This window comes from Pomacea canaliculata, linkage group LG11, assembly GCF_003073045.1.
Source record: "Pomacea canaliculata isolate SZHN2017 linkage group LG11, ASM307304v1, whole genome shotgun sequence".
Taxonomy (NCBI): Eukaryota; Metazoa; Mollusca; class Gastropoda; order Architaenioglossa; family Ampullariidae; genus Pomacea; species Pomacea canaliculata.
In genome coordinates, this window is record NC_037600.1 from 5,894,548 (window position 1) to 5,916,754 (window position 22,207).

A 22,207-nucleotide genomic window follows, 5' to 3' on the forward strand; every position below is an offset into this window, starting at 1 on the left:
TGGTGGTGCAAATGTAGCTTCAGTACGAAATCTCAAGATAGCCGACAAACCAACCAACATTCCAGTATGCCTGACATACCAGTAAGTGCTGTTATTTTAACATTTACTTCAATGTAGGAACAACATATTTAAGTAATAATTAATAAATAATTTTTCTCAGCAAAACGTTATTGTATTTGTAAAGTAGAAACAAAAGGAAACGGATGGCTATGTTAGCCGTAGTTTGAAATATAATTAAAACTTTATAAAATCGTCCACCTTACAGGTGTCTAAATACAAAGATCTAGAACCTTATAAACTTCCATAAGAAAATGACGAGATGTGTCTTTGCGTTAGAAACGGTCATGAACCAAACTTTTGCTCTCCAACTTTCTGACAATCTCAGCGGCTTTGAAGGAAAGTTGCACCTTCACTTATGCATGTCATGGTGTGAATACCAATATCCAACAAAAACGAGGTTTTATTTAGTGTACGCATTAGCTTATGACTTAAAAAAGGCAAACAATGGCGATTTCAAACAAATGTCAAATGAAGTATCTCCAGTAAATATGCTTTTAATACATGTTTGTCAGCTTTGCAAAAAGCTACTAGCATAAATAAAGCAAAGTAGACAAAGGATACGACATACAAATGTCCTAAATGTATCTTGCAATCAATGCGATTAATCTTTAATATAAAACACAGTTCTGGTATGAAGTATGTACGACTACGAGAAAAATAATTTAGGAAAAATTGTTAAACTACATCATTTAATAATCTAAAAACACTACTACACTTTTAAAGTGTAACTGGAACAAAACAATGCATATAATCTTACTTTAAACGTTTAAGACTTTGACAGTTGTTATGACTACAGCAACTAAAAGTACAAGCTGTTGACATTATTTGAGACTTAAAATCAAAGTCAATTAACGGTTTTCTGTAAGAAATAACATTCTATGATAGTAGAGTTGGCAGAAAAGGAATACTGAAGTAATATTTTCGAACGACAATTAACTGCGAAGTGCAGCTTGTCATCGCCCGCCATTTCAAAGAAAGATCAGACGGACCTGAACTGCTTTCCACGTACACCACGATTTTCCTCCTGGGTCTGTACTTATAAAGCTGATTAACATGCATGGCACATGCATTGCCAGTCTCTTCTACAATGACATCAACGTCGTCCTTAGCTCTCACAGTGTCCACTGCAATACCTGATTCCCTCAGTCCTTCTACAAACTTTTCTAATTGTTCCATGCCACTTTCAAATAAGACTAAAAGGTCTTTATCTTGAAGGACAGAAAACTTTTTATGAACTGTTATCCTCGGTTGGCTGGTTGTACTTGGTCCTGATAAGTCATTGTCTTCAGCAAAAGTTTTGTCTGAAAAGAATGAAAAAAAACTAAGTATCATATCTGTCAACCAAGCATGTAAAACAAACATAATTGTTGTTATTTTTAAGACATAAAATGTTTTCAAGTCTCTATTAAAAGTACACACTTGTACGATTGTAATCCAACATACCGTTTCGAGTGATAAGATGCTTTGTAAGAAATATTCCCACATCTCTTCCACATCGCTTACAGTCATGCGAGCTGATTATATCATCTTTCTTATGGTAGATGTATTTCACTGGTGGACCATCTGTAGGATAGAAGTTGTCCAGTTGTGTGTTTGTAACCTCAGGAAGACTGTAGCGGGCCTCTAATGGTGGACATTCTCTGACCACAGCAGGTGGACAGTGTAGAGGTCTGGTGAGGATCTTTACTTGCCAACCGTCAACCGCTGTCTTGACCTTGCTGCTTGTGGCCCACAGATGAACATCTGGACATCTGCTTTTAAGACACTCGCAGAACTTTCTGAAATATTTTCTACAACAGAAACATGAATTATTAAAAAGTCACTGAGATAAAAAAAAAAAATCGGTAGTCAAAACTGTAATGTTAATAAATTGTTATATCGACGTGTGCTGATTTTGTTGTCCATTTTACATATTGTGATTACAAAATTATAATTTAGAGAACAGTAAATTATGCAAAAGAAGCGTGAAACAAATATGTAGATTATGCCCGATCAGCTATATGGTATTTAAATATATTTAATGCTTGGGAAGTAACGTAGATATATATAGAGATATCTCTTTATATATTGTTTTATTAGTTATTTCTAAATTTAAAAAAAAACTGGTGGTATGCATTATGCAAGATTAGAAAATGAAAGTTTTGAAACATTTGTGCATTTGAGTTTTTTGCTTTTAAATGGAACGCTCCGGTACTACGATTTGCAAAGAAACTAAACCACATGGCGAAATTAGAGTGATTATTTAAAATGTCTTATATCTCTCGTCAAACCCTGTTACCGTACTATCATTACCACTTTAAAATAAAGTGTATACTAAAAATGTATCATAATGAGGTTTTAATTAAACAGCATAAAAATTAAAACAAGGAGTTATTGATTACTATTTCGAGATATAATTGTTGTTATACATTGCTACTGTTCAAAAAAATTATTAGGTGTACGAATTTTCATTAAAATGTAGATCATAAAAACTCAATTTTTCAAGGCAATTTTTTTACTGTTTTACGTAAATTCGTACTTTAAAATAGGTATTATTCGTTTCATTATTTTACTTGTTGGTATTTTTTTACATTTTCTTATTGATGTTTTTACTTTTACCGTTTTATTTTAGAGGCTTAATTATGCGAGGTAAAGTAAAAGTCATTGTAAAGCGTTTATTTGTCTCCTCTAGTTCATGCTATAGATTTTTATTTAAAAATTAAAACTTGCAGGAAAAATAATTTTACTACCAGTGGGGTGCTGGGAATGATTTAATATTACATTGGCAATGGAAAAAAGTAAGTGAGAAAATTCTTGAGATATATAGGGCTAAAGGAGGTGGGTGAAAAATCAATCACACATTTTGCAGTTAGGAAGCAACAAGAATGTTAGTGACCTAAATAAGAGTGTATAAATAAAATGGTTGTACCCGTCGACATCAGCTTCATCTGCAAGCACAAACACATTTTGCTCCCTTTTCTGCTGTATTACGTTTTTAACAGCTTCGTCTATCTCCTTTTCTTTATCAAAATTAAGCCGTTGCACGTTGACTTTTCTAGGAGCGTATTTGTCGTTGTCGTTGACAAGAGACGCTGGTCTCAGTTCTTCACGAAAAGCGTGCGTCAATAATGTATACGACGATGTGCTGCCGCAGAACACGTGCAGCTCGTGGCCGCTTGTTATCCATTTCTTGCCGACCAGCGTCAGCAGCCGTGTTTTGCTGGTGTTTGGAGGTCCAACAAGAAACACTCGTTTTTCCCTCAATAAGTTCACCATGTCTTGAGAAAGTGTAGGGCGGTTATAAAGGTCTCCTGTCACTGAAACCGCCTCCGCCAGAGTCTTCGGTAAAAGAAACTCATCGTCTTGTATTTGTAGTGAGGGCTGAGTCGGGGGTCCACAAAACCTGAGCCAAAACATCATAGTTTTATGACAAATGATGATATATTTTTCAAAGCATTGATCACCCTGATAAGCCAGTGATTTGTGACCTAGTTTGTGAAACCAATTTAAATGGCATGAAAAGTCAGAAAAAAATCACTGATATTAGAGACACTTCATCTTGTGACTTACTATAATTTAATTTTTTTCATCAGACTAAAGCACCCCTTACCCGTGTACCATTTATTGTATTTTGAACACCTAACACCTATTACGGTGCCGACAAGTTGTATACTAATAATTTCTATTTGCGGTATATTTGACGCTGCCAGAAGACATATGGTCACTTGACTGGCTGATTTACTAATGTAATGAGTACACGTAAAAAATAAGACCTTTTTCTACTTTGTATGATATAGCTAATATACATAGTCATATATTAAATAAAAGAAACGCAAGGTCCAAATAAAGGATTAATGAAAGATAGGAAAACGCGGACTACACTTTTAATTTACTTAGTTGTGTGCACACTAGATTCGACGTAGAAGTTTTGATATTGTCTCACCTTGCTATCAGTCTCAGGTACAGTTCCTCGGGTAGATCGTGGTCAACGCTCATTTTCATCACCTTGTCCCACCACTGAGCTAGTTTACCAAGTTGATCAGAGCTGATATGCCGGGGCACATTTAAATCAGACAGTTCATCAGCGCACAGAAACATCTCAGCGTCGGGGATGTTCTCAAACTGTCAACATAAGATATTGAGAATTTCAGGTAATATGTTTGATTGCCGTTCATTAAGTTTAGATATTCTGGATTAAGATTTGGTCTTGATCACTCTTCTCTTTTTTCTCTGCAGGTAGCATATCTTTTGGCAGACGTCTGTTTGGCGTTAGTAGAACCTTAAATGGTAGCACGCAAATCTGTCTTTTCCTCCAGCGCTCTAACCATCGTACTTCTTTAAAGTTACAATAATACAATAGAAAAATGGCTTAATCCCTTTTATTACCTAAAACTTTAGAAGCGAGTTTCCATAGTACAAGGTAACACTACCTGGTCAGGTTGATTGTCCACAGCTCGCTTCAGTGATGAACGAGAAAGTCTGGGCAACATCAGAACTTTTCGAACTTTAACTGATTTCTGGTCTGACGTCAGATGATTCAGCGTACAAACGGCCTCATCTAGTTGTTGCAGGCCTTCTCTAACCTGTAGGATTATCATTTCATCCACTTTCTGCTGATTACCTTGACCTCTGACATCGTCATCACTGACGGCCTTAACCACTCCCACCAACACGCCATGTTTTTGATGGATGATGAGGACGTCAACGCTGTTACTGTTGTCGCTGTCTGCAGTGGGCAGACGATGTCTGACATACTCTGTACTTACATTCTTTAAATAGGCGTCAAAGGTCAACTGTGTCAGCACAAACATTCTCTCCTGTCTGTGTTCTGCCAAGTGACGTAAGCAGTGGATGACGTGCTGCATGATTTGGTCATGTCTGACGTCATTGTCAGTAGGAGTGTCAGGGACCCACGTCACTTCTCCAGTCACGTGTTTCTTTCTGTAACGAATTTTGTTGAAGTACACAGGAGGCACAAAATAGAATGTTCCAGTGATGTCTGGGTACATGTCTCTGACTGATGTCTCTAGATATTCCTGGAAGTCGTCTGTCACCTTCTTTCTTTCTTCCTCCTCCTTTTCCATAAATGGCGTCTATACAAACACAATACATTAAACTATTTTATGGGCATTATTATTATATTTATTCAAATATAAGCAGGTAATGAATACAGTATGATAGTATGATTTGTTTGTAAAAAAAACCCATTAAGATGTGCATTGATAACTCAGATAGATGCGAGCCATAATATGTGATATTGTAGTATCCTTTGCTTCACCAAGCTTATCTAGTTGTAGAGAGAAGGATTCTGGAAAGTTTTCAGAAAGCACCACATCAAAAACAGAGAGGTTGTTACTTTATCTTTTATTGCGCAGTCAGCAAACAGCTAATATGGTTCTGACTGTGTGTCCGTCTTCTGTCATTTGCACCATCCCGTGCTAGAGGAGAAGTGATATCAGACTTTTGACATAATAGTCAGATAATGAATCATAGTGGAAACTAAATTTGGCAAGTATGACTACATTCGTGTTAGAAATTGTATACTGATCGAAATATTTTGTAAATTCGGAGTAACAGAGCCTTATTTTTGTCGGTAGGTGGACAATAGAGGTACAGGAGGGTCGCACGCCGGTGACAGTAATACCACGTGGTGGAAGAAGTAGTCGTGAATAACGAAACATTAGTACATAAGAAGATGTGTGGTGGTCCATATGAAATACATAAACAATTGATAAAATCAGACTCAATTTAAATCCTGCGAACCAGGCATAAAAGATTGAAAAGCCGTACCTAGAGCACATAAAAGGTAACTCTCCACCTAGGTACGCTGAGTTTTTACCAGATTGTCTCTAAATGATTGTATGATACTTAGGGATAAAATTTCGTGACCTTTAACATAGGTGTAGACTGCTCGTGATCCCCAGACTCAGTGTGTTTTTCAGATGAACAAAGACATTTCCTGAAACGTAAACATTTGATTAATCCGTGTTTAATTGACTTAAAAAAAAATAATTACAGAAAATTAAAAGTGATTTTGATTTAAAGACTTCCCCTGTTCTACACATAAAAGTAAACCTGTTACTTCTTAGTTTTAAAGACTTATTATTTGTTGCTGTCATGCCATTTGTGCAAGTTTACAATGTATCTTGTCACTATTAACAGGCCATTTAAAATGCTCATGAGATCATGCGTTAACAAAACAATGTGGAAATGATGTAAACCTCCGTTGTTTTCCTTACATTCAATCCAAAGTACAACAATAATGAGCATTTTAAGATCACTTAAATTTGTAAATATTCACATTTAGTCCTGATTATTACTGACATTTGCAGCATAAATCACAGCTTCTCGTTTTTCTCGGGACTCTTACCACATGATGGATGATTCCGGTGGCAGAAATAGCTTCAATATTAAATTTGTTTTTTTTATTTTTCTCTATTCGCATGTGGTATTTTGAGGAAAAAATGATCCTTTGACAGACAAAATAAACATTTAATATGTAGTGTTAACGTCTCAGTAAGAATCTTCCGACTAGGTTAGTTAAAGTTGACATTTGTTTACATCCCTAAGCTATGACAGTTGCATTGTGGGATACCCCAAAACTTCCGAAGTGTGTTCGTGTGATCTTTAATCCAGTCAAGGTCGGCGTTATTGAATAGTGATTGGGTATATGCAAAACATCCGTCTTATTAGGAAAATTCTTATCCTTTCTAATAGTTAGAAAAGATATGTAATTATAGCTTGGGAACCTTCTATCGGCCTTGATCAATCCTTTGAAATGCGAGTGAAAGCTCTATCTGACAAAATGAGATGTGACCCAGTTTCTCAAACTGCTGAATGTGTTTATATGTGCCAAAAATTCTCTATTCTCGATAATTTTGCGTTCAGCAAAACCAAATATGAAAGCAATCACTGTCTTTACTGACAAAATATTCATATTTCTAGGTGGTTTTATGAAAAGCTGCCTGGAGAGTGGATCAAAGACCTCTTGAACATTCACAATATCTCATAATCTCAAAATGGCTAAACATTAGAAAATTCATATGAAGTGTTCACACTGAGTGCTTGAACCACATTCAAAGATTGACTGTAGTTTACTTTATCTACTCAACGATCACATCAGTTTTACAGCTTTGCACAAACAAACCTTCAGACTTACCGTCTGTATATCAGACATAAGACGACAGCTGCAGCTACTACTACAGCTACACTCAGCAACGTTGATATCAGCACTACCAACAGGATGTCGCTACTTTGCTCTTCGTCTGCTTCTGTTGGAAGAAAACTAAATATTTACATTTGTAAACTTAACATACTCCTTTAGAAAACATAAATCTCGTCGAAAAAGAATAAACTGTGTTTGCATATTTTCTTGAAAAAAACTGTGCTATGCATTTATATCCTAGAAACCTGTGTAGCTTTCTATTAGCCATTACCTTCATCAGGCAAGTAAAGGTGACACGTCTTCTGGTAAGTGTCAGAGCCTGAGTGCCAACAGGAGTAGTTGCCTTCTTTTTCTGTCGTCACATTCGATATTAAAACAGTGTAATTGGAAGACAAGCTGGAGATGTTGATGTAACCATCCGCAAACTTACAGTGATTATGTCCATCCTCCCACCAACAGGTAATAACTTCTTCTGCACATTAAAATACCTTAACTACAGTAATTTGTAACGTACTTAGTAGCTAATCTATTGTTGGAACATTAAAAATTCAAAAAATCATTATGAATGAAAAATTTCTTATGTAATGAGCTGTGATGTAATTTTTTTCAGTTTGATTGTTAACAGTAGACTACTAAAGTTATAGTTCGGCAGAAGATCACTTTTATACCGTTCACATTTAATACCTATTCTAACACTATGTTAAATTACAGTCATTTGTTCCACTGATTGACAAAAATATATATGGTTGTACATTTTCCACAAAGATCTGAAAAAATATCATTGGCACCTTCAGGAAAGGACATACGTTAAAACAAAGCAGCGGTACCCATAGCCGCCTCAAAGGGACAGTCTTCATACAAACAAGTTCTCACACACTTTCTATTCACAAACGTCACCTGTAGGGGAACAAGTGTTATTCTTACGAGAGCTGCCTCATGTGGACGAGCGACAAAAATTTCATATCGCAAATTTCTCCATTTGATGTAAGTCGCTTCTAACCAAAATGTCCGAGCCACTAGTTCTAGGCAAAACATTTTCCCTCACAAATTCTCAAAATATTCTAAATACTGCGCCTAATTACAGTTAAAAAATCAAAATTACTCATCCATATCTATATAAAAATACAACAGAAATTCAAATGTGACAAAACTACGCAGTACGAGAGAAATGGGAATACCACACCATACTTGGAAGACGACACGTGCTGTGTGTCCTTGGGAAGTGGGATGCTGGAAGGAGAAGTTTATATTGTCTGCCCTTTTTTCATTTTCTGCTATCTTAAAAAGATTTATTAACAGGTGCCGACTCCTTAACTTCATGTCACCTTCCTGTGAGAAATCTGTTCCCAATACACTAGAGGCATATTACACCTTTAAAGTGTCATAGACATTTGTATACAAATCTTGTTTCCCTGTCAATGAACAATTTAGGAATCCTAACTTTTGACCAGATTCAAAATGCAGTTTCGTTTCAGCATAAGAAAAGAAAAAAAGGAGGTGAATATCCCTGGAATATTTTATTAAGGCTAACTGCAACAGTTGGGATGAAAATAAATAATTTTTACAAAACAAAATATCACGCATATTTAAGTGACAAAAATAAATATGAAAATGTCAATAATAATCGTGATTCCGATGTAAACTGCTGTGTTTGTAGAATGTTGGTCTGTGTTTCAAAAGGTCAATAATAAGTTTAAGTATCTTTTGTCTAAAAGTAACGGACATTTTGTATGTTAACACCGCTGATGACTCACCTCTCATGTTTTTGCCCTTATGCCTGATCACAGTAAAGTTTCGCTGTGTTTCTCCAATGTCTTCGCTAAACTGACAGGTTAGAGATGCGCTTGACTGTGATTCTTTTTTAACAACAGTACACGTGTTTTCTTTACCTGAAGAAAATATCTTTTATCATCTTTGTTGTTGTCAACTTCAAAACATTACTATTTATTTTTAAAACATTGCATTAACGTATTTGATAATATTACTTACGCCATAATTTATCAACGCAAAGTTGAACAGAATCAAAGAAAACTGTTTACAATTATTAACATATGAAATTTGATAAATATTCCTGTTTAAAAATGTCAATGCTTTACATATTTAATCGTTTTTTTTAAATTTACCTTTACTAATCTGTAAACTGCAAAATGTTAAAAGGTCGGCTCCATAGCCAGACACTTGACAAGCGTAGTTGCCCAGGTGTGACGACGTGACATTTTGTATTGTAACAGTAAGAGTTTTGTTCACTTTCTTGTTGTACTCGAATCCAGGCTTTGTATAGCAGCCTAGGCTGCCTTTAATCCACCAACAGTCCACAACAGATTCTATTAGAAAAAAAACTATTAAGCAAAAGTTTCGTGTTTTAGAGCATCCTTTTTTTCAAATTGCTTTTAGTTTTATGTATTAACCTATTGACAATAGCATTTGACTGCGGTGAATAAATAGAGTCCATCAACACTAGTAATGATTTGTTCTAAGCTTTAAATACTATAAACAGAATAATAGAGTCTACAAAGTAAACAGCAGTAAAGCATGATGAACTTTTGATAATTAGTAGACAGTAAACTGAAAACGACAGTCAAAATGTAATCAATTTAATCAGTCTAACATCAACAGACGAACGCATAAGTACCGGAGCTTCCATGTGAAGTATAGTGATATATTGTGAAATCCTTTTTGCTGACATTGAGGTTCTCTGGAAATTCGCATTCCAATGTTGTGTTTTTGTGTTCCTCTACGGGCTCTACAAAACACCTGATGTTATCTGCAAAAGTATTGTAGTACTAAGAATTTTATTTCGAAGATACTACACATATTTTCTTTCCACTGGATGTAAGAAAAAGGTTGTGACTGGCAGTAATACTTATTGGTGCAAAAGTGTATTAATGGCAAGATGTCATTATTCATGACTGTAATTTTCCATTCAATAAAAATAACATCAGCGATTCAAAAATCACATCATATAATATCAAGAATTTAGAATCATATCAAGATCAAGGTGATGTGTTTGACTTAGAAGTTTATAAGATTATGTAAAGTGTATATATACCTGCGCCCCAGACAACATAGATGCACACACAGAATAACAAGACAGCCAGCTTCATAGTGATTGACTGACATTTAGTCCCTCCAGTACTATTCGCCATCTAGCTTCCACGAACTGAGCTGTAATCAAAGTTATTTTTTCATGTCATTATTTTTCAAAGTCATGGTGTATTTTGTAGCAAGCATTCCATTATCTATGCTGGAATAAATAAATACAGGAATCAATAGTTAAGCGTTCTGGAAATAAAATATGCCATCAAATAAGCTCAGTAATCGACGAATCAAATATTCATAAAGTGATTTATATATATATATATTCTCTGTAGTAAGTATTAAATTTCAAAGAGATGTTTGTATTTCTTAAAGTTATTGGAAAAAACTACATACACGTGAAAAGCATTTTAAACTGGTGACATCATTTCAATAATAATTATGTTTCGTTAAAAAATTTGTTACAGCCTACTTAACTAATTCTCACAAGTCTTTATTTATAGCTTATAACCAGTGTGAATTTGTTTACCCATGGGTTTCATTGATTGATTTTAGTGTTTGAAAGTAAAATGATAATATCTGTACCTTTACTTTAGCTGAGAGATATGTGCATCGATGTCTACGTGGTTTTTAATTGGGTGTAGTCATTATATGACACTCTGGCTTGTCAAAGAGAGCATAATATGTGTGATTGCCATGAAAATAAATAACATTATCAACTCTGTAAAGTAGTGTGAACATCGACAAAATAAACGATTAACATTCTACGCACGCGCTCGCACATACAAACACACGCACATATGTTTGCACGCACTTACCGAACAACAAACACAAAACTTTGAAGAGAGTTTATGGCTGCCATTCAGAACTGCAAGGGGTGTTCTTTCTTGATAAGACACTATCTCGACAAGCCATTTAGTGTTGTCGTTTTATCTGATTTAGTTCTGTGACCTATCTTATCTCAAACATGACGCCAGGTAAGAGCACCTGGCCTAAGCCCTCAGGGTTTCTTGTGATAGGCGCAGTAGGGTTAGTGTATGATATTTATTCACAAAGAACGTTAAAAGACTTAATTTTATAATGTACATGAGGTACACATACAGTGCTGTATAAGCCTAAAAATAGAACTTACACAATCAGGTGTTGACATTTTAACTGCCCGGTAAATATCACAATTTTGCCTTTTTTACAAATCAACAAAAATTGAACGAAGTAATTTCTTAATGTTTATTAAATTTCGATTTTTTTCACCTCATATGTGCAGTATTACACAAATTTGTGGTGTCAATATAATCAGGCCTGACGATAGGGGGGGACAGGGGTCTGGTGTACCCGGGCCCTCGGCTGTCAAGGGGGACCGGCCTTGGTCAGTGGATTTTTTTCTTCTTCTTCTCCTTTTCTTTTTCTTTTAACGATTACAAGTACAAGGGGCCCGGAGAGGTCGTGTGTCCCGGGGCCCGCGCCCGGGCTGGCTCTCGGCGGCCCTGAATATAATGTATGTTTAAAGAAAAGCTAACACAACAATAAGGGAATAAAAAAGGAATATGTACTTGCCTGTGTTGGATATGGAAGTTCAGTGACACACTGATTCGTAGATCATGAGTAGACTGTTCATGACTCGAATGGCGGGAACAGCCTGTCTTACATGGTCTTATAAGAGCACCACTTCTTGAATGACGCATAAATCTCAACCTGCCTATATAAATAGGTCCCTTAATCGGGGGTACACCGGTCTGTTATGACTCTGTGTAGTGAAACCTGATTAAATAATAATTGACTATAAAGCGAGCTCTAAATCGATAAAAACTATCTAAATATTTTTTATTCAAATTTCGGCTGGGCTAACACTTCTAACATATTTTTCTTAGACTATACTTCGTATAAATATTATGTTTGTCAGAGTGACTAGAGTCTATATATAGACTGTCCCCGAGAGAGAGATATATATAGAAGATATTGCCTATCTTGGAAATCGCCTGTGCCTGTGCCTGTGCCTGTGCCTGTGCATGGTTCTATTGATATTCTTTATACAGTTCTTTATACATTTTATTATTTCAACAAAATTCATTTTACATGTTAAACTATCTTTGCAAACAATTTTATTTTTAACGATAACAGCGCTTATATGGGTCACCGGCCTATTTGATTTTTAGTCGACTCGACCACAGACACAAGAACTGGAGTGTTATGTGTTTATTATTGGCATGCATACTTTAAGCATCATTTCTCAGTCTTGCCGTTGTTACTAAGACTTGTAGACAAAAAAAAAATAGAAAGTAGCTTTTTAAAACACTATTTTTAACTTGAAGATAAGTTGTTAGCTAGGATAAATATGTAAACAAAGGAAAAACGTATTGTCCACAGACTAACAGACTAGTTACAGACTGTCTGGAGCTCCCGGATGATACGTTATGTCACTTTATGAATTATTTAATACTTTCTTATGAATACAGTCCTAGAGTTAAGACAACATCCGCGGAGTCTGAACATTGCTGACTATGGAGAAGAAATATTTCCGAGAACAACTTATCCTCGTTTTACAAATATGGCCCCTGAGGAGTGTGATGGTATGTCATTTATATAAACTACATTAGTGGACGACACAAAATATTCCATTTGAAAACTATAGATAGGGCTGAGTTTAGGGTTACAGCTAGGCTTATTCACAAATAATTCTTTCCATGTAGCTTTTATATAAATACTAATGCATTTTTTAAAAACCCTTCGTTAAAAAATGGTGAGAGGAGATAAATTAACTCTTTGTGCTATCCCCGAACTGACAATATTCTGCGTCTCGTAACAATGTGACTCTAGAGAAAAAGAGTATGTGTATACGATGTATGATATCAGATGTATCATCTGCTATCAATTACTCAGTTATCTCGACAATTTACTGAAAAAATATAGTAATTTTTTATTGGGTAAATACCTAGATCTTTACTAAGATATCAAAATAGTGACGAACTTAAATGCTTATAAAAGCAAATTTATATTATATATTTAAAAAATACAATACTGTATAAAGACTGCGTTGCAAAAATTTTAATACAATATTAAGTATCAATTTTGATCACATAGAGACAAAGAAAAGAAGGGATCATTGTGTAAATAGCCGTAAATATAGGTACAATTAAATGTGACCGGATTACATTTTTTTGCTCATAAAGGTAGGTACAGCTTCTGCTTTTAAAGCTATAACATAAATATTTGATTCAATTAATTTGGTTAAAAAATTAAACAATAAGTAGCTTTAAATCATCGTGAGCTTATGTTTTGTAGAGTGTCATTAAAAAAAACAAAATACTAATAGTAACAAAAGTTGTGAAATGAACCATAGTTTCAATCAAGCTAATTGTCCCCGAAAATATAAAACTGGCAAGTACTTATTAGCAATGATAAAAGTAAAAGTAACCTAAACACAAAAAAAACAGCATTTAATATTATATTTTCAAATCCCAAGCTGTGTAAACAGAAAGACCTGTGATGCCAGTCTCCATGTCATCATCAACTAGTTCAGTCACTTTTTACTAAAGTTCATTTGAATTGCGCTAAGCTTTTCCTGTGTCTCCTGAAACATTCAGTGCACCTTCCAAAACAAATGAGACAAAGAAATTCACTCCAATAAGTCAAGGGAGACAATCTGTGTGTTCATGCATCTAGGAATATATTTAATTTCATTAGCGGATGAAATTTCAGAAAGGATATACAAAATAATGTAAACTAAAATGATTAACGTCTGTGAATTGTATTTACATGACTAGAAATCTTGTCATGCAGTGAGTAAATAAAAAGTAGCAGAAGTAAAAGAAACGGTAATCAGTATAACCGTACAGTGTACATTTCTTCATCTTCTAATTTAAACTAATTTTTGCGTGTAGATGACATAGTTCTTTTGCCAACTACTAAAAATTTTAATGTACAACTATACAAAATATTTCCCCGAATTTTCTCGTTTATACAATGACGATCTAAAGAAATTGGCAGAAATGTGCATCATGCACCTTCAAGTGTGAAGCACGAGCGAGAAACCTATGTACATTGCAGGTGAGCTGCTCAAACGACAGGACCGACCCTGTGAGGAGTTTTGCTACTCAAGATGATCAACTGTGATGTACAACTAGTGATACCCCGCAGTCTGTTCCACCTCACACAAGTATCTAGTCTCCTTTCTTCTCCCTCGACATACACAACCACTTTCCTTTTGATTCCACACAAGAAACCTGCCTTTGCTGCCAATGCAACATTGTTTTCATTCTTTAACGTGTCCTCAAGGTTTTCATTGCTGACGACCTCCACTGGAATTCCTGACTGTACCAAGGTCCTGACTAGAGGAGTGGACTCCGTGACTTCATCTTCAAACAACACTAACAGGTCTCTGGACTGAAGACGTGAAGGTTGTCCCCCTGGTGTAACTGAATTCAAACAATTACAGGCAGCTATCAACAAATATCTGAAGCTGGCTTTAAGATAAACGCTTTAGTTAAGCTAATGTAATAATGATTAAATTGAAGAACGCAACCATTGTTAAAATTGTGATAGGGATGATTCTATAATACATTTTTGTACTGAACAAATATCAATTCAAACATACGAATATTTAAAGTGTATTCTTCAAAACATACTTTAAATGTTTGATGTGTTGTTGTTGTTGCTATCCGTGCAGGTCGACTTTGTTGATTATAGTCTTAAATACTTATTCGCCCATTTTATTCCCTAAAAAAACCGCAGATAATAAAGTGAAAGACTGAAATGACTTAATTTCTGTCGGTTGTATAGACAAGGCATTGTTTAAAAGCTGCCTCACTTTTTTCTGAATTTATAAGTCTGTGTCTGTGTTGGTGTGCGCGCGTAGGTTTGTGGGTGTCAAGTATATTGATTGAGGAGCTAATATACATAATGATATAAATAAAACTACTTAGGTAGATATACTTTAGCTAATGCGAAGTCAACGACTCCTGAAGTGTTTGTTTTAACACGATGACTTTAAATAAGATACTAAGCAGAAGGAACCAAGAAAAGGATAAATCATACCGACTCCTGAAATACGAAGGCTTTCTTTTAAGAACTTGACTATTTCCTCTCCGCAAGAATCACAGATGTGCTTCCCTTTCATTTCAACTCGCTTATGAGCAAAATCTTTCACAGGTACACCATCAGTAAGAGACAGGTATTGACTCTCGGAATATTGCATTTCACCAAAAGTGTCTTCTTCTTGCAGGACCTTTCTTAGCACAGTGGGAGGACAGCTAAGGGGCGCTCTGAAAATATGCACATCTCTTCCCATAGGAGTGAAGTCCATACTGTAGCTAGCTGCCCACAAGTGAAGGTCCTGGAACTCCCGATGAAGTTTTCGGAAAAACTGCCTAATCTGCATTAACTTGGTTCTGAAAAAAAAAATATGTAGTTTGAAAAAAATTGAAGGAGCATGAAACAATCTCTGATTTTACCTTTGTGTAAGGCAAGGTTTGGAGTAGCAAGACTGCGAGTATCGTTATCAGAACTATTTTATTATCATAAACTTGTGTTTTACTTACTCATCGGGGTCCAGATCATCAGCAAGAGCCCAGACATACTTCTTGTCTGAATTTTTTCTCATTATATTTCTCATATTAGAAATATTCCCTTCGTCTTGTATGTTACAGTTCAAGATGATCACCTTATTCTCAGATGAACTGGCTGACCCTTGGGCTGCGGTTTTTTCCTGCAGCAGTCTTTTCAAGTGAACACTAGCAGCAGACTGTTCAGTTGATGTGTTAATAATGTGTACAACGTGGCCCTCGTTTAGCCACATCCTCCCGACTAGAGCCAGTATTCTGGTTTTCTCGGTACCTGGAGGTCCAGCAAGGAAAACACGAGGTTTGGTGAGGAGATCTGTCATATCCGGGTACAGTGTGAGTCGTTCAAACAAGTCGCCAGTTAAAGACACGGCTTCGTCCAGACTCTTCGGCAAAATAAAGGACTCAGGTCTTCTGGGCTTGTCCAGACAAGATGTAGTTGCAGGTCCACAAAATCTACCAATCAACAATAAATTTGACTGATCCAAAGTTCTTAACTTTTTTCACTTTATGAATAAAGGTGTCTCCCAAATATATATATATTTGATTTGTAGTGCAATGTCCAAAGTAGACTTTCAAGAAAGCGGGATACTACTGGCAACCGAATAGTGTAATCTAAGGAAATGTATTTTTAGCTACGTGGTTTTTTTTCAAATTTTTAGGTAGGGCTGTCTAAAATGATGTAAATACAGATTTTCTTTAAATGACAATTTTTAGTAAAAATCAGAAAATGTACACTTACCTCGCTATCAAGCTTTCATATATAGCATCAGTCATAGCAGAAATATCTGCAGTTGTGTGATTCAAGGTGTCCCACCAGTCCGTGAGTTTAGATACACACCGGTCGTCCACGTTCGTCGGTGTCTTTGGGTCAGACAGGTGGTCAGCACATAGACACTGTCTGACAGGGCTGTCCTCAGTAGCGAAACACTTGCGCAAATTCTAACACATTGCATTAATAATTACAATCACAATTTTCATCACAATGATTATCATATTCCTCGAAGTACTTCAGCACCAAGAACGACTCATACTTACAACTGATATTCATTTAACTCCTTTTTAAAATAATATCAATGTTTGTAAATTAAGATGCTAGTCGTTATTAAACTAAAAATTGTTTGTATTTACCTGAAACACTTCATTGTGACTGTGTAAGGCCCGTTTCAGTGTTGACAGTGTGATGTTAGGTAGAATCAAGAACCTTCGAACGGGTGGCGTCCCGTTAAGATCTTTCATGAGATGATGTAGTATGCCACTCGCCTTATTTAGTTGTGGGATAGCTGCGGACACATCATTGGCTATCAGGCGATCTATTTGCAGTTCATCACCGTTTGTCTTGCTATCATACTCACTGACAGTCTTGAGTACCCCGACCATCAAACCATAATATCGATGAATAATAAGAATATCAAAACATCCGATGTTTTTGTCTTCTTTTTGTTCAGGAACAGGCAAACAATGTTCGGAAAAGTCATCACCAGGATTGTTTAAGTAGTCCTCATAATTAAACTGTGTGAGGACAAACATTTGTTCCTTTTTAGTCTTCGGGATGTAATAGAAGCAGTTCAGGAACTGCCTCATGGCTTTGTCATGCTCAGCGTCTGTTGGATCAGAAGGTTCAGGGATGTAGACAACCTGATCAGCCACAGTCTGAGTTTTGTATCGAACTTTGTTGAAGTAAATTGGCGGCACGAAATAGCAGGCATCATCAAGCATGTTCGGGAACATTTCTCTGACACTCTTCACCAGAAATTCTTCATTCACTTTCTTGTCCTGGAAAATATGGTAACCTACACGGTAATTTTGTTTTTTGCTTTGTTAAGGGTTAGTCTCAAAAACATCATGGAGATAGAAATTGACTCACAAAGTTTATTAAGTGTCTAATGGGTTGTACAATGTATTTCGTTAGCTTTAAATTCACTGATGTAAATAAGAACACCATAATAGCTTGCAGTGAAGTACTTACTTGTTCAACCATTAGTTGACTTTCCTCATTTTCAGCTTTATCTTTTGTCTTGAGTTCCCGCCGCCTGGACATCATCAGGATTAATGTAAGCTAAATATTTTTGTATTTCCAAGTCAGTTACATTGCTATTCAAACCATAGATATAACTACCTATGGTTCCTGTACGCAAAAATTGATAAATTAGAAACTGAGGAATACTATTCAGCAGGCAGCATGAAACAGTCTGTCAGACTTTACAACATGTTTTGCGAACACCAACATGATTTTAATCAATTAAATACATTAAAATGTTTCTCTTACCTTCTATATATTAGTAGTATGACGATGGCCACAAGAATCAAAATAGCAGTAACCACCAAACCTACTATAAGTCCAATCATCAAAACATCAAGATCTTGTGGCCCAACTGTATGAAAAATAAAGTATGAATAAAACAAATAACATTTCCCTAATTGACTGCACGGGAAAAAAACGAAAAATAACATTATAAAAAGCAGTACAACTGTCTACTAGGTGATACACATGTTTTAAAAGATCTTAACACTATAAGAGCGACACAAGAATTACAAAAACTAATTAATAACAGCTTCAACACAAAACGGCCCGTCACCATTCATCACAGTTTGCAGTATGAAATTAGTATTCGGGTCATAAAATATATAAGAGGATATATAAGGATGTAAAATACGGTTGTAAAGTAAACAAATTTGACGATCAATGACAGTTAATAAAAGACGAGCAATAACATTTTTCATTTACCTTTTTCGCGCACGTGAATGATACAAGTCTCCGTCTGGACAGAGGGAGAGGCTGGGTGCCAACAGGAGTAGTTTCCCGCTGTTTCCTTTGTTACTTCAAGTATCATGATTTTAATAACCTGAGACTGGTTAGAAGTGAGTTGGTAACCATTAGCAACCTGACACTGTCGTTGTCCCTTCTCCCACCAACATCCAGCTACGTCTGTCACAGGCACGAACAGATGTGTACAACAGCCAGTTGTTAAAAGTCATCTCAAGGATGGCCAGCTTACTTTCACTAAAAATTAAAGGTCAATTATAAACTCAAAATTCTGTAATGTTATAAGCATTGACCAATGGTTCAGATTTTGAAAAATATTTTATTTAGACATTTAACCTGTTACTAAACACGTATTGTTTCAATAAACAGCTTTTTATAAAAGAGACAATTTTGCACAACTTACATAAATACTCTGTGTGTGTGTGAGTGATTGTAGTATATGTATATAGAAAAATTATCTTTAAATCGGAAAGCAAAACAACGCTTATATAGCACAAACATAATAATCTCATAGGTCTGATGGGAGTTCTCACTTTGTTTGTGAGCACCACTGTGCCTGTAAACAGTAAAGTTCACTTGTGTCTTTGAAATGTCCTCTTTAAAGTAGCAGGTGAGGGTAGCGCTTGGTTCAGATCTCTCCTCAGTCACACTGCATGTGTTCCCCAACCCTGTACAAAGTTGGTTGTTGGTCACTGACATACAAGTCAACAAACTTACAAATGATTTATAATAAATAACTAATTTATAAAACAATCATACTATTCAATGCTACATTCATACAGTTATTTTGCATGTCATGATGACCTAATGTCACCAATGAATACAGAAATGTAAGGTTACGATATCTTTTTCTACTCAATTTGGCAAAATTGTCTCGGTAATTTTTGTCCATCTAGACATATAAACAAAAATAAGTTGGAATTTAATTAGAATTAAATTATATTGCAGCAGGGTAATAAAAGACTAGATATATTTAAATATGTATAAAAGGCACTTTGGTAAAAAAAACAAACTTTTAGAGTACTAAAATCAAGCGATGAAGGCAAAAAGTGAAAATAACAAGAGAAGTTTTGTTAAAAAACAATTAGGATGTTACCAGACAGGATCGTGAGTTCACATGACTGAATGAGGTTTTGGTTGTAGTTAGCAATCTGACAAGCGTATCTGCCAGTCTGAGATGAAGAAATGTTCTGAAGTGTAATGGTGAAAGTATGGCCAACGGTCATTTCATATCTGATCTCAGGTCTTGCAGAACAGGTCATTGCCCCCTTCAGCCACCAACAGTCCACTACAGCATCTGTCAAACAAACAGTTTATCAGAGGAAGCTTCCTAAGATCATTGTTTTATCTGTGCTTTTATATTTACCAAAATTGTCTTTTTTCAAAATAATCTCCACTTTTGCTTCTTAATTTTTGGTAAAATAACCACATGAAAATAGAAGAAATCTTTCCATTACACAACTCAAGAAAAATGGTGGTTTATAACTGTCTTATAACAGTTTATACAGAGGGAATGTTTGTACCTCCCTTATCATCTGGGTAGTGGTAGACTGCAAAGTCTCTCTTTGTCGTGTTCAGGTCTTCTGGGAAACTGCAGTTTAGAACCGCATCCTGGTCTATCTCCACTGGAGGTACTGAGCATGTGATGCTTCCTTCTGACAGTCCAGTAACAAACATTATTCGTTTCTGTAACTTCCTCTCTCTTACACTGACTTACACAATACACTCAAGTAAAACCACACACACACACGCACACATAGATATAGAAGAAAAGAGAAATTCTGAGATGATTATGTGACCTTGCGGTAAAGCAGCAGCAATGTGCAGAAAAACCATTATCAGAATTGTCTTCATCGTTGCAGATGACAATTGATGACAGCGGCAACTCATATGTTGAAGAAACCACCAGTCGTTCAATGCTTGGATTTTTCTTAAGAAAACTGTCGACAATGTAGCATGGCAACTGATAAAAGAATATTATCTTTATTGTTATCTGCACTATGTGTTACCATCACACACACACACACGTGCACAAACACACACTCGGGTTCACACACACATACATACACACTAATCAATCAAGTGTCTAAGAACATAGTGCTTTCCTAGCTAGTTCTTTCCACCCTGTAACAGCTGTGTGGGCTGATATTTCTCTTTTCACTCCCAGACCCTCGCCTCAAACCGTTATATTTGCTCTCTTTACACTTGTCCTTTAACCTACAAGGTTGGTTGGCTACAAGCGACACTGCAGCTGTCAAAGCTCTGTGTCGCGGTGTTCTCTACTGTATACAGCAGATATCCAAACAGTCCAATATTGTATACGACGCCGATAACGAAAACAGATTAAAAAAAAGCACGCTAAAAATAACCTGCTGTTACCTTTGTACATTGTGAGGTCACGATGAGGTCATCAGTCCTGTCGTCCTTGTTATTAACAACCGCTCTGAACCGCTTGCTTTTTAAAAAGAATTATTTTATGATCAGATCACTTACCTCAGACGTTTCCATTCATTGTCTGACAGTCTGATCTACTAGCAAGGTCAGGTCAAGGGAACATATTTTTTCAGAAACGGGTTTTCCCGATGTGCCCCTTTTTCTATTCACATTCGCCAGACAAACATCTCATGACTCAGGCTTATGACTAGATCATGACCTAAATGAGTCGATTGACCTTCTGGGTTACACTGATAATAAAGGAAAATAATCTCTTGCACATCTTTAAGTTTTTATACTTTTTCTCCGGGATTAAGTTAATTGTAACAGCTCATCCTATTCAAGAGATTATTTCTTTTGAGAGTAGATTTGTAAAGCACAGCATGAATATTAAATTAAACCTAGGTATTTACTCACAGTTTGTGTCTGAGAGGTGTAAATGAGTTCTTTATTACAAAACAACTAGAACTTCTTGGATTTAACATAAACGGAGGATATATAGTTCAATCATGATAAAATAATTTTACTCTTTCCTCATTTTTTTCTGACGGACTAGGCTTGAAAGCTTATTTTTCATTGTCATTGAATCTGTAGAAAATGTGTATTTTATCTCACATAAATGTATCTTGGTGTGATGAATGTTGCAAGTTGGACCGTCAGAAGGAAAGGCAAACTCACACGCATAGCAAGTCTCATAAAAAGTAGCATTTTACTTTCTGAGATCTTTAGTACTTGTTTATGTTTCATCGACATCTTCACTTCAAAATTCCATCGCAGGATTCCACTAGAAACTTTTATATTGCAAATAAAATAACACTATAAGTTTTCTAAGAATGATAGCGACGACGACGACGACGACGACGATGGTGATGATGATGATGATGATGAGGAGGAGGAGGAGGAGGAGGAGGAGGAGGAGGAGGAGGAGTTGCAGTATAGTAGTGGTAGTAGAAGAAGTAGTAGTAGTATAGTAGTAGTATAAAATATTAGTAGTTTGCTGGCGCAGTCGACGAAGCATATTTTTGTTAAAATGATAATCTAGGCAAGTCTGATTTAAATGGTAGTAAACCTGACCTGATTTTGATTACAAATTAAGTTTCTTCGAATTATGTAATTTATTTATATTAATTCCTTTGAATGCAATAAAATCAGCCCCTAAATTCTCTAATACTGTTATAATTATATGAATTATACATTATGAATTACATCAAA

The 22,207-nt window shown here is 35.7% G+C and overlaps 2 protein-coding genes and 1 long non-coding RNA gene across 9 annotated transcripts; 1 reads left to right on the forward strand and 2 right to left on the reverse strand.

The window, feature by feature from the left end:
• Window positions 1-442: 442 nt before the first annotated feature.
• LOC112575049 lies at window positions 443-11,927 on the reverse strand. 3 transcript variants are annotated; one of them, XM_025256573.1, is made up of 13 exons: window positions 11,795-11,927; window positions 10,254-10,369; window positions 9,837-9,968; window positions 9,328-9,543; window positions 8,959-9,093; window positions 7,476-7,676; window positions 7,199-7,310; window positions 5,929-5,998; window positions 4,470-5,132; window positions 3,983-4,161; window positions 2,969-3,442; window positions 1,504-1,850; window positions 443-1,361 (listed from the first exon to the last, which is right to left on the reverse strand). In XM_025256573.1, the coding sequence occupies exons 2-13, from the start codon at window positions 10,348-10,350 to the stop codon at window positions 937-939; spliced, it is 3,051 nt and encodes a 1,016-aa protein (XP_025112358.1). In that variant the 5' UTR covers window positions 10,351-10,369; window positions 11,795-11,927; the 3' UTR covers window positions 443-936. The 3 variants fall into 3 exon arrangements, with proteins under 3 accessions (XP_025112358.1, XP_025112360.1, XP_025112359.1); XM_025256575.1 differs by having other exon boundaries at window positions 9,328-9,528; window positions 11,795-11,925; XM_025256574.1 differs by lacking the exon at window positions 11,795-11,927 and adding an exon at window positions 11,059-11,206.
• A 250-nt stretch (window positions 11,928-12,177) lies between these two features.
• On the forward strand, window positions 12,178-16,017 carry LOC112575055. Its single transcript, XR_003101554.1, has 3 exons — window positions 12,178-12,807; window positions 14,513-14,611; window positions 15,883-16,017. It is a non-coding gene; the product is annotated as an uncharacterized LOC112575055 (long non-coding RNA).
• Window positions 13,265-21,235, reverse strand: LOC112575050. 5 transcript variants are annotated; one of them, XM_025256577.1, is made up of 13 exons: window positions 20,942-21,225; window positions 20,362-20,502; window positions 20,086-20,214; window positions 19,659-19,859; window positions 19,096-19,230; window positions 18,524-18,724; window positions 18,065-18,170; window positions 17,765-17,828; window positions 16,927-17,571; window positions 16,538-16,737; window positions 15,775-16,251; window positions 15,272-15,624; window positions 13,265-14,652 (listed from the first exon to the last, which is right to left on the reverse strand). In XM_025256577.1, exons 1-13 carry the CDS (start codon window positions 20,949-20,951, stop codon window positions 14,294-14,296), a joined length of 3,021 nt encoding a protein of 1,006 aa, XP_025112362.1. In that variant the 5' UTR covers window positions 20,952-21,225; the 3' UTR covers window positions 13,265-14,293. The 5 variants fall into 5 exon arrangements, with proteins under 5 accessions (XP_025112362.1, XP_025112361.1, XP_025112363.1 ...); XM_025256576.1 differs by having other exon boundaries at window positions 20,086-20,217; window positions 20,942-21,222; XM_025256578.1 differs by having other exon boundaries at window positions 20,086-20,217; window positions 20,784-21,219.
• Window positions 21,236-22,207: the final 972 nt, after the last annotated feature.